General features: G+C 43.9%; 1 protein-coding gene across 3 annotated transcripts in view; it reads left to right on the top strand.

Moving 5' to 3' along the window:
• The window catches only part of DENND5B (DENN domain containing 5B), a 173,589-nt gene that overhangs the window by 129,752 nt on the left and 31,108 nt on the right, over positions 1 to 12,729 (top strand). For 2 of the 3 annotated variants that reach the window (XM_037033738.1, XM_037033822.1), the window contains 4 exons: positions 777 to 870; positions 5,118 to 5,249; positions 6,492 to 6,644; positions 7,542 to 7,620. In XM_037033738.1, the coding sequence (XP_036889633.1) occupies positions 777 to 870; positions 5,118 to 5,249; positions 6,492 to 6,644; positions 7,542 to 7,620 (458 nt within the window). Of the gene's footprint in view, positions 1 to 776; positions 871 to 1,644; positions 1,756 to 5,117; positions 5,250 to 6,491; positions 6,645 to 7,541; positions 7,621 to 12,729 lie in introns of all 3 variants that reach the window. The other variant, XM_037033884.1, reaches the window with a different exon arrangement.

Genomic DNA, 12,729 nt, shown 5'->3' with positions numbered 1-12,729 from the left:
AGTTTTACATGAGAAGAGTGAAGGAGTTTAAATATAACTATAGAAAGTCAAGAGAGACACCAGCCTGTCTGTAAAATGGAAGGAAATATTCAGTTGGGAAAGAAGAATTGGAAAGACAGCAAAGGAGGTGACCAAGAGAGCAGGTTGAAGAAAGGTCAGGGGTCCAGGTGGAATAAACAGTTTTGAGCCCTGGCCAGTGTATTTCATACTTTGAGATTAGGAGAAGGGTGAGGTGTGTATACATCATTAAGTAGAGGGCAAGAGGAAGGAGGCAAGGTAGGTCATCATTTGAGTGGAGGTACTTGAAGTGAAAGATACGGAATAGTATTTGTGGGAACTGGGAGATTTGATAAAGGGCCTGTGAAGTGATTCATTGGCAGTCAAGAGTGAAATCTAGAACTAACCTACGTGGGTATGAGGATAAGGAAGCGAGAGGGTCGTATCCACCCAGGGTTTGGGGCTCTGTTGGACGAGCAGGATGGAGAGGAGAGGATCATTACAGAGAAGATAGTATGCATTTTTTTAACCTCGGTTTTTTTTAAAAGTATTGATTGTGGTGATGATTATGTATCGCTGAATATACTAAATGCCATTGAATTACATGGTTTAAGTAGGTGATTGTAAATTACATCTCAGTAAAGCTGTTCTGTATTTAATAAAGAAAAGGTAAGTATTGTCAGTCTTTTGTTCTGAACAGCGCGTTCATTCTATTTTAAAGGTAAGTGACCGAATTATTTTGGTTGGTTTGTTTTCACCTACCCCTTGTACTTTTTCAGCCGCTGGGTAAGTCGGAGCGCCACCACACAGCGCAGGAAAGACCGCCTCCGCCCGCACCCGGACCACGTGGGCCTGGACAGCGACGTGAGGGAGGTAGGTTGTCGCCTGGCTGGCAAGCCCTGACGCGGGAGCCCTCACCTAGTGCAGGTCTCTTCCTGTTCTTTTTAAGAAACTACTTCATCATATTTCAAGAGTCATCCTTTTGTACTGACCTACAGCAGAAAACATCTTCTTTCCATTTTTGTAATTTCAGTACATCTAAAACAAATCTCCCCGAATATCATGATTACAAAGTCAAGTTTAAGATAAATCTTTGGTCAATATGTCTCCTGTAGGGAAAAAAATTTATGAGAAGTGTAGACATTATTTCAAGCATAATTTAAACGTAGTTAGTCAAGATGTATTTGCCTGTGTTTTGTCTTTGTCCTGCTGAAACCATTTTAAAAGTTTTTTAAAGTTATTTTAAAATTAAGATCCCATGCTTTATATGTACTGCTTGAAAATAAAACCGTAATTATGTATTTGAATACTTTAAATAAGTTGATTATTTCTTGTGATTAAAAAAGAAAACTACAATCAGAACATCTGTTAACTATTTTCTAAACTCAGATGTGTAGAAGTATGGCAGAAAACATCATTCCAAATGTTTATTGCTTCTTGTTGATGTGTTCATACCTATACGATTTTAAATATTTTCTTAAGAACCAAAACATAACATATGTAGTTCTTTTTTTGCGCTACCATTTTTTCTTCTCCCCTTTTTCTTTTGTGGTGACCATATCATATGCATGCTTGTTTTGTTTGTCTCTCCCCCCGATACCCTTTTCTTTTTTGCTCCTGTGTCATTGGCCTTCTCCGTCCTCTTAGCCTTCCGGGGAACTTTCGGTCTGTCAGAACTCCATGGCATTCTGGGAGTGGGATCAGGGTACACCTCCTCCTGCACGACTTCCCAAAAAATCCTTCTCTGAGTGCTGCCTGGTATGTTCTTTGCCTGAAGGTGCTTTTGCGGATGTTCCTGAATTATCCACACGTGTGAGTGCACGTGGCTCTTCAGTGCCTCACACCACAGCGAATTCTCAGCTTCTCCCTTTTGCCCTTCACTTCCTCGTGTGTTTGGCATCTGTTTGTGGTGGTGTGTGCTAACACAATAATTCTGTGCTGTCGGCAGGTAAAACTGATCATTCCAATCCCTGATCAGTGGGATTGGTAGGCGGATGGAGAACAGATTTAGCAAATTATTTTTCTTCCAAAGGGATATATGTTAAATATTCACGCTCCCTTTTATGTATGCATTTCGCAGAAGTGATGTATTTTCAGTCAGCTCTTCGGTTAGGTTTTGTCTCCACAGGATTTTAATTTACCCTTTCTGGTCTATATTTTATCAGGTCATCAATACAGAATATTAGTGCTAAGAGGAACCTTTGAGGTCATCTTGTGTAACATCACATGATTTCACTGAAAGCCAAAGACTTGTCCAAAGTTAGATGGACACACGAAGGCAGAGCGAGGCCTGCAGCCCAGGACTCCAGGCCTGCAGCTCCTGACTTCCAGTCCTGCCCTCTTCCCAGTAACCCTGCATACCAGGTGGTTCTAAACCGCCACTTCTGAGGGCAAGAGACTGTTGGTTGTATTTTCTTCCTTATTATGATGTTAGCATAAATTTACTTACCTTTGTAATGGCCTTCTCTTCACAACCTCAGTGCCAGTTAGAACCAAATGTTCAATAGAAAATTCAGAGAGAGCCTATACTGAGGAGTAGTTTGTTTCGTGATTATTAATTAGTAGGATATATTTTCATAGGTGTTTCCTAGTGGTTTGTTGCCTTTGGTTTTGACAGAAATGAAGAAGAGCAAATTAGCCCTTGCTGGTATAGCTCAGTGGATCAAGTGCTGGACTACAAAGCAGAGGGTTGGTGGTTCGATTCCCAGCCAGGGCACACGCCTGGGTTGCGGGCCAGGTCCCCAGTAGGGGGTGTGTGAGAGGCAACTATACATTGATATTTCCCTTCCTCTCTTTCTCCCTCCCTTCCCCTCTCTCTAAAAGTAAATAAATAAAATCTTTTTTTAAAAAAAATTGAAAACCTTAAAAAAAAAGAAAAATTAGAAATCTCAAAACAAAGCTAAGGTGACTTCCCTCTGCAGTGAAATGGCTTTATTATAAAAAACCTTTCTTGGGAAAGACTTTTCTTTCTCCTCCATTTTTCATTTAAAAATACACCTTTTCCTCCAGCCGCCCTAAAGAGAATCACATATTTCTCCCCCCTTGGTTTTGCAGTGTGCAGAAGCAGCCTTACTTCTTGCTGTGAGGAAGGGGCTGTGTTGCCTCCCGTACCCTTTCTGTGCGTGTCCCTGGAATGTGCCTGTTCTGTGCTCCAGCAGAGCTGCTCAGAAGGGGACCTGACATATGGTCCCTGGAAGGTTCAGTCTTGGCTGCTAACGCTCCCAGCCCCGGGGCTATAGTGCTGGGTGCTCAGTGTTTACAGCCATTCAAAGCACAGCCCATTCTAACTTGTTCTTGTTTATGTCATAGGACACAAACTTCAGAGAGGGCTTAGTTGTTAGTCCAATTAGTGAGTTGTCCTTCCTGCCCTCTTGCCTGACCTCACGCTTTTCCTTCCAGGCAGCATTTCTTCCTAAGCCAAGTTCGACCCTTAACTCTTCTCAAGAATGAGTCTTGTAGTGGTTCTCTCTGTGTTTGCACACGTCCTAGAGTCAGAGGAACTGAGGGTGGGAAGTAGAACCTTATTAACACTCACCAGTTAGCATTTGTTTGTTTGTTTTTTTACCAACCTTTAATCTCTAATTTGTAGTATCCCAAGTTACATTAGTACAACCTGAAATAATAGAAATCACATGGGATCCCTGCCTCTGTCTCAGGTTAGTTTCTCTGACACTTCATTCCCTGCGTTTATTTATTTGAACACTAACCTTCAGGATATTTCAATGGGCCTGTTTTAGTTTTCTTTATAGTGACAGTTGTCTCTCGTTCTTGGTTTTCACTCTTTGTTTGAGCCTAGAAAGAGGATTTGAAGCAGAAAGAGGCATGCACAAGTTTATGGGCACTGAATGCTTGTGGAGTTTGTTTGATTTGTAAATCTGTCCTTACAATGATTACACTGGAGTAGAAACAGATTGTTTCGTTAATGCGGCATTTTGTTGGGAGAGTTGGGGAGTGGCAGTAAGCTAATCAGTGAGTATTTTTTTTTTTAAAAAACTGTCAGATTTGGCAGGGGGGAAATATATTAAATGTACGAATTCCCTTTTATTTAAAGAATGCAAAGGATTTTACACATCTTCACTTACGATTTCAAATCCTCCTCTTAAGATAGCAAGATGGATTTCACATATGTGTCTGTGGGAGGGTGCGCTGGCTTGCAGTCTCTCTCTCTCCGACAAACTGCTAGTTTTACTACATAATTTAGAGTCGTTGTTCTCCGAAAATTGTTCTGAGATACTTGGACGGCTGGGGCTTCTGTTCTGTGCTCCTGATGCAAACAGAAGGTACCTGAATGAGCTTTTGCAGGTGGCATAGAACGAGACAGCAGGTGTCCTGTGCAAATCACATGTAGTGATATTTTTTCCCCTGAAAGTTCACTAACCAAAGCTGAAGCACAGCACGCTGCGTTACTGTGCTGCTCCCGGAGCCATCACGAGTAATGGGATGTTTTCACTTCCTCTTGATTGTGGAAGAAAGCAGAGGAGGGTTGTATCGAACGTCACAGAAGCCTCCTGCACGTGCGGCACAGGACACTTTGAGAGTGATCTCAGAGCCTCTCTTGTGAGGTTGCTGGGCATGTTTTACGCGCATTTTGTGAAGACACAGATGCACCTGAGGTCATGAAATTAGTTGCGCCCAGATGCTAGAGCTCCTGATTTTACTGTTGGGACATGATTAGAGGAAAGGGCTGGGTTGGACGCAGTGCCCAAGAGGCCAGAAGTATGTTAAGTCTCTTGATCTGTGGGGAGAGGTGTGGAGGAAACCAGTGATCTGAGAACCTCTGGGTTCCTGCAGAACCTCGGATTTGCAATCCAGACACCAAATTTTGTCATTCCAACAATGATCCTGACTAACCACAACCTTGCGTCTTCCCAGTAATAAGACTAAATCGGTTGAAATTCCATCTCATTTTGAGTGAGTTTTAACCTGATGTGCTTTCTGCACCCTTGTTTTCACAGTGGTTAGCAGCTGCAGGGGGAAGGAACATCCTCTGTCTTTCGGCACACTGAAACTTGAATTCCTGTTGCACGTGTACACTTACGTAGTTCCTGCACCTGTTCGTTTTAGGTTGAATCGGTCAAAAGAGTGGTGTTTGTGCATTAAAAATACTTTTTGATTTTTAGAAATACATGCAAGAGGCGCGAAGTTTAGGAAAAAACCTGAGGCAACCGAAGTTGTCAGACCTCTCCCCAGCAGTGATTGCGCAGACCAACTGGAAATTTGTAGAAGGCTTATTGAAGGAATGCAGAATGAAGGTGCGTATTGCTCATGGACGCACAGAGGCAGCGCGCTTCGTGCTCACTCCATCGTGAGGCCGAGACGACCAGAGTCCGCCCTCATTTGAGCCTGTAGCTTTCCTAGAAGCACACGGGGTGCTGAACCCTAGTCGGGGTTTCTCCTGAAGTTGTAAACCTCCCTGGGGTTCTCCACTGCCCACAGAATCAGTGACATGGGAGCCCATGTCATGGACATTCTGCCCACAGAATCAGTGACATGGGAGTGCAGTTTTGTCGTGTTTTCAACAATTGCCGCCTTTCCCTCCAACAGAAACAGATACTAAGCCAATCAGAAGTTGTGTCAGGGACGTTGTCGCGTTATGCAAAAGGCAACACCCTTTTTGTATGTGTCTTTCTGTATATCTGTGGGGAATTTTATTCCTGCCCATACATATGTGAGTATACACATAAGGAAGAAGATCGCTGGTTCGTGTATATTACACACTAGTCTGCCCTCTGGTAGGCAGTACAGGTTGACAAACCTCAGAACATCATTTTAGCCAACAGTTTTATTCATTTATTTGACAGTCATTTCTTTAGGACCTTTTCTGTGTACTCAGTAACAGCCCTATTTTTAGCATCTGCAGATAGTGCTGAGTCAATCATAGACTAAGTCTCTGCCTGGGAACTAGATTCCTCGTCACTTGACATTTTATAAGAGCAGCTAAGACTGCTGTAAATTAACCTACCTGAAGCTTGATTTCCATTTTTTTTCCATCTCTTGGTGCATATTCATGAGCAGACAAGAAATAAAAAAGGAAAGGAGAAAGGGAAAAAAATACAGGTTCACTCACCCAGAGTTCTGGGAAAAAATTAGAGTTGCTGGTTTGTACGGTGTTTTCTGCCTCAGTGCAGGCTTGAGTACGCCGGGATGAGGGCCGTGGGGCTACCTTGGTGCAAGGTAGGGTTCTAGAGTCTGACAGTACCTGTTCTAGGTCTGGTGTGGTTTCTCAGTGTTAAGTTAGTAATCTGAAAACTGTCATACGTAAACCATTGTGTGAGGACACTTTAGTATCATAATGTCTCTTTAGTGACCCTCTGTCTCTCTGACGAAGTAGTAAGCGTATGCATAATGTTACTCGAGTTAATTGACCACAGAGATTAAGACACTTTCCGAGGTGAAAGAAACAGGGAACCCTGCACTCCTGATCCAGTAATGGGCTTGTCGAGTTTCGGCTTCACTGCTGGGGTAACACTTGTGGCTGCATGTGATGTTTTCAGACAAAACGCATGTTGGTGGAGAAGATGGGCCACGAAGCAGTGGAGCTGGGCCACGGAGAAGCGAACATAACGGGCTTGGAGGAGAACACCTTGATCGCCAGCCTCTGCGACCTCCTGGAGAGAATATGGAGCCACGGCCTGCAGGTCAAGCAGGTAAGCGTCGCAGGAGGCCCTCGGCGACACGGCCGCTTAGGAGCCCTGTCGGGAAACATAGCAGGGAGAAGAGAATATCATCAAAATTAAAGGGTGTGTTTCTTGGTCACAGGATGACTAGGAACGCACCACAGGCATTTTTATGCCAGAAACAGAAAACACAGCCCATGATTAGGAGGCAGTGTGGGGCTCCTTCCTGGTAAACAGGAAGGAGTGAAGCAGCACGCTTGCTGCGGGGACTGTGTCCCCTGTAGAGTCCGTTAAGTGCCTGCTTTTGTCACTGTCCAGCAAAAAAGTGAGCCAGAACTAACAGTTCTTTATCATTTTAAGTTGCTTAGTTATTCAGGATGGAAAAATTCAGATGGCTTCTTTGTTCTTGTCTCTCTTGTCTCCCTTTCTGTTTTGTTTTGTTTTGTTTCCTCTTGGGTGCATATTTCTTCTTTCCCTTTTCTCTTTCTCCTCTTGGCCCAGGTTTTTTCCCTCTTTGCCATTCCATATAATCAAACATATTTTGCGTATGGATGTACACAAATTCGTCCTGTGCTGCTAGAGCCTTTTAATTCCATGGTTACTGGTGTCGGCGAGTATAGACAGCCCTAAATATATATAGCTAGGTAACAACCAAGCCGAAGACAGAAGTCTGTGTGCCTCCACTTCTGGCCTCTTGTTTCATAGCTGCTCCTCCCCAGGCCATTGCCACTCTCCTCAGTGAAGCAAAGAATGACCCTTGTTACACACAGAGTCTCTACAGGCTCAGGATGTCACACACCTGGGCATGGGTGAGCTTGGTTCTTCAAACTTCAAAATGGCCATTTCATCGTGAATGGCTTTGATGCAAAATTACTTTTTTTATGTATTTCTTATAAAATTAAAATTCTGTGTACCTTCTACTTTCAGGGGAAGTCGGCTTTGTGGTCACATTTAATTCAGTTTCAGGATAGAGAAGAGAAACAAGAGCACCTTGCAGAATCACCAGGTGAGTTCATTGGTTTGATTGTTTCTATGGAATTAGCAGAATTGGACCACGTGAAGAATTGATGCCGTAAAGCTTTGTCTCTACCTTTCTCTCTCTCACGCTGAAACTTACCCCATCTTGTCAGTAGTGGGGTAGAGTAGAAGGAGCAATACTGCTTACTAGCTGTAAGAGCAGGGAAAAGTCACTTGACCTTTCCGATCTTCAGTCTCAAGACAGGAGAGAGAGAGTACCGGCGGTGTCAAGACTGTCATGTTGATCAGGTAAAGGAAAAATCAGTTCCTGGCCACAGCGACTGTCTGTGTGAGGTTTTCTCCAGGGACTGTGGTTTTCCCCCCACGTCCCAAAGATGTGCCTGTGAGGCAAACTGGCCTGTCCGCACTGCCCCAGTGTGAGTACGGGGGCCTGTGCGTGCACCTGCGATGGACGGGTGTCCTGTCCAGTGTGGGTTCCCACCTTACCGCCTGAGCTGCCAGGAGAGGCTGCAGGCACCTGGCGGCCCTGAACTAGAATAAGCTGATTGGAAAATCATCTTACTTGTTTTTATGAATCTTCCTGAAATCACATATATCTCATCGTTTAATATTAGAAGTGTTTCGGGTCTTTATTTGGAAGTTTGGTGGTATTTTTGTGACCAGAAGTACGCTGTAAGTACTTAACTCTTTGTAGCCCGTGATAAAAGGGGTTTTGTCATACACGGTTTTGCTTGAAGCCACAGTTTCTAAGAACTTGTCAGTATTAAGTGAGGATTTTCTGTGTATGCCTTACTCTCACCAATATTATGGTGAAGTATATACTGATTTTTTTCTGAAAGAAAAATTTTATATAACCATCATTAATCTTTCGGGGAGAAGGAATACATATGTCTCCAAAATCTTCAAGAGTCAGATTACTTCTTCAGTTTATAATAGGACACTTAAGTTAGAAGCATCAAGTTCTTTAGCTAATTGGAGTTATGTGAGGTCCCCAGACGCACTACCTGCTGTGTATTTTTTTTACAACAAGGAGCTTGATTTTCTGTATGTAAAACAGCCATCTGTTTCCCAAAAAGTAGAAGTCACAGTGGAAAGCCTAGTAGAAATAGAATGTTTTATACTGACTTTGGAAAACTTTTCTAGAATTGTGGAGTTTTTAAGACATTCAGAAGTGTAAAAAACAAAAAAAGTAACTCCTAAGCCAACCAGCAGCTGAAGAAATAAAGCATCACAGATACGACAGCAGCACTCTGTTCCCACCCGCCTTGCTGCTGCTAGATCACAATACTACCCGAAATGTGGTGCCTGTTGTTGGAAACCTAGTTTTTAAATGTGTCCAGTGAAACAGTGAGGAATGTGAATTTGATACTAAATTGCCCTGGAGCCCCTCTAAATAGCATATTATGGTTCTAATGTCTCAAAATGTAACTATATCTGCAAAGACTGAGACCAAGACCTGTTGAAATCTCAGCTCTCAAACTGTCTCTCTTGACATTTGTGTTCATAGAAAATGGGAGCTTTCAGCCTGTAAGACCATAACCAAAGCAGCTTACACCTAATTGGAGGAAACAGATTCCTAGGGAAAAACTAACGGTCTTCAGGATGAAAGGTTGGAAAGCCAAGCTTAGAAACCTTTGCCGCGGGTGCCCTGGAGGCATTTGAGAGTGCCCAGCCAGGAGGCCAGCAGTACCGGGCCCCACCAGCAGCCTCATGGCTTGGGCCGACAGTCAGTCCACAGGGGACCAGCAGAATGCTGATTTCAAGGCTAAGAGATCCCCAGTGTGTAAAGCCGGGCGCAGTCCCTGTGCTGTGCTCTCAAGGCCAGTGGGACAGAAGGGAGCAGGAGCTCAGTGTTTCACCGACCCTCGGCAGGGTGCATGTAAACCCTGCAGCTTTCGAAGTCAAATTATTGTCTGTTTGCAGACAGAGGTTTTATAAATACTGCTCTAACACTTTTGATGATTCAGCCCATGAAATTAGGATTTAAAAATATAACAGTGTGAAATATGTATAAAAACATCAGTTTAAAAATTAAATATTTCATTATTGAGAAACAGTGTGTATGAATTATTTAGAGATGAGCAGTGAGTACATCGATTTGTCTGCTTTTAAATTAGGGGTTTGTTTTGTTTTGTTTTTCAAAAAGAAACACTTTATGTTTGCCAACTGTTAGGCTTCCTAATTAATGGCAGTAGACAGACTGCATTTTCCCATTAAGGGAAGACCCCCCAAGTCCTTAGAGAGCTGTAGTGGGTGTGAGCACCGGTCCTCTGACCGGAGCCAGGAGGGGACCAGTGACCTGTCCTTCCTGTCCCTTCAGAAGCGGCAGTGTCAGGAACCAGAGACATTGTAAGGGCTGTTGAGGATTGGGAAGGGTCTGTCTCAGCCAGAGGACCATGGCAGGGCAGACTGTCCTAGTTTTTTAATAGACTTTATATTTTAGAGTAGCAGTGATGAGCAGGTGATGCAGAGACTTCCCGTATACCCTCTGCCTCCGATGAGTAGCCTCCCCCATTATCCACATCTCCCACCAAAGTGGTACATTTCTTCTCTCCCCCTGCCCCCTTTTTTTTTTGAGAGGAAGGGGAAGAGAGGGAGAAAGGGAGAGAAACATCAACTGGGTGCCTTCCATACACGCCCCTGCCGGGGTCCAAACCTACAACCCAGGCATGTGCCCTGACCAGGAATCAAACTGGCAACTTTTTCGGTTTGCGGGATGATGCCCAACCACTGAGCCACAGGCACCAGGGCAAAGTGGTACGTTTCTTACAGTTGATGGACCTTCGTTGATACATCATCACCCCAAAGTCCATGGTTTACTTGGGGTTTCATTCTTGGTGTTGAACTATGAGTTTAGACAAATGTATGATGACCTGTGGCCACCATTATAGTTTCATTCAGAGTAGTTTCACTGCCCTAAAAATCCTCTGCCCATTGCCTGTTCATCCCTCGCTCTCCCCTAACCCCTGTCAACCACCGACCTTTTCACTGTCTCCACGGTTTTGCCTCATCCAGAATGTTGTAAAGGATACAGCCTTTTCAGATGGGCTTCTTGCACTTGGCAGTATGCATTTGAATTTCCCCCATGTCTTTTAGATGATCTTAACTGTGACCTAGTCACGTTTTGACCAAGTCCCTGCACACTGTAGTTTGAAGTCCTGCTGCAGAGAAAGGGTCTCAGGATGTAACTGCTCCTAAGAAAGGGGACTGTTCCTGACATACCACCCAAACTGTCCACTTTTAAAAATGTTGGCCGGCTTAGACATAGGTGTTCTCAAGCCTTGAATCCCTAGCAAGATTCCACTAAACTTTAAATGGATTTTTAAATCAGTTGGCAAGAGGTAGGGTAGGATGCACAAAAGGAAAGAAATACTGCTTTTAAGTGGTTATTCCGGATCTAGCCCAAGAATTTTGAGTCATTCTTTAGTCATCTGATCTTAACCCAAATTTTCTATTAATTGCTTACCTCCATCTAGACTGTAGATGATTCTGTAAAAAGAATCCACAGCCTCCGCCCTCTGCACACCTGCTGCTCCGTGGCAGTGTTGATTCAGGCAGATCCCAGGAGGAATTTCGGCTAAGGGGTGACCCACAAGGGCTTTACTGAAGGAGAACGTGGCCGATTGCATTTAAGTGTATTGAATTAAGAACGGTAATAGGGGTACACATTTAAATAGTTTATAAATTCCTCTTCTGGAGTAGACTCTATGGAAACCTTAGAGTTTAGATCTGTAGATTAAAAGTACGGCATTACTTTTTCACTCTTAACCTGCCTTCTGCTCACAGCCTTCTAAACTGTTCCCTCCCAAGTCCCCGATAAACTAAGGTGTCAGTCCTGGCCTGCTGTAAGAAAGCACCACAGACGGGGTGGCTCAAACAACAGAAGTTTTCTGTGTCACAGTCCTGGCAGCTAGAAGCCCCAACTCAAGGTGTCAGCAGGGGTGGTTCCTGCTGAGGGCTGAGAAGGAGAATCTGTCCCAGGCCTCTCTCCTCGCTTCTGGTAGTCTCAAGGATTGCATGGCCAGGAGATGGCATCCTCCCTGGGTCTTCACCTGTCCTTTTCTCTACGCATGTCTGGCTGTGTGTCCAAATGCCCCCTTTTTGTAAGGACACGAGTCACATTGGACGAGGGCCCATCCTAATGACCTCATCTTAACTTCATCCACAAAGACCCTATTTCCAAAAAGGTTAGATCTGTAGGTACTGGCGGTTAGGACTTTGGCATCCTCTTGGGGGACATAATTCAAACCATAGCAACTACTATTGCCTACTGCAGTGTCATCGTCCAGTACCCCATTAGCAGATTATCCACAAACCTCTGCGTCCGGCCCTAGTCCTGACCCATACATCTGGATGGCTCACTGGGACCTCAGACCCAACAGGTCCTAAGTCAAACTCATTATCTCAGCGTGTCTCTTCCTGTCCCTATCAGGCCTTCTCTCTCCACCTTATTTGAAAACATCAGCCCCCTTCTCTCTGTTTAGAAGCTAGAAAGTCATCTGTAATGTACCAGAAGTCCACTGGACATGCCATCAGGCCACCTTGCCCTTTAACCTCTTTGAGCCCCAGTTTCTTCATCTGCAAAATTAAGATTAAAAATTTCAGAGGAAAGTTATAATTAGGGTAATGTATTTTCAGACATTTTATATCCATAGTTAACACCGCTTTTGACTCCTTTTTGTCCCCCCCTTCATTCCCCTCTACCCTGCACACCCTCTCCCACCCACATTCCCCCCTTTAGTTCATGTTCATGTGTCATAAGTTCTTTAGCTTCTACATTTCCCACACTATTCTTGCCCTCCCCCTGTCTATTTTCTACCTACTATCTATGGTTTTCTACCTACCATCTATTATTCTCTCTACCTTTCCCCCCCTCTTTCCTCCTCCAACTCCCCTGTTGCTAACCCTCCATGTGATCTCCATTTCTGTGGTTCTGTTCCTGTTCTAGTTGTTTACTTAGTTTGTTTTGTTTTTGTTTTAGGTGTGGTTGTTAATATTTAGGTGAATTTGCTGTTATTTTATTGTACATGTTTTTTATCTTCTTTTTCTTAGATAAGTCCCTTTAACATTTCATATAATAAGGGCTTGGTGATGATGAACTCCTTGAACTTGACCTTATCAGGGAAGCACTTTATCT

Source organism: Sturnira hondurensis, unplaced genomic scaffold (genome assembly GCF_014824575.4).
Source record: "Sturnira hondurensis isolate 20B ecotype Veracruz unplaced genomic scaffold, ASM1482457v3 Scaffold0000362, whole genome shotgun sequence".
NCBI lineage: Eukaryota > Metazoa > Chordata > Mammalia > Chiroptera > Phyllostomidae > Sturnira > Sturnira hondurensis.
Note: the sequence above shows the minus strand (reverse complement) of the source record. Positions and strands in the feature narration are given on the sequence as shown.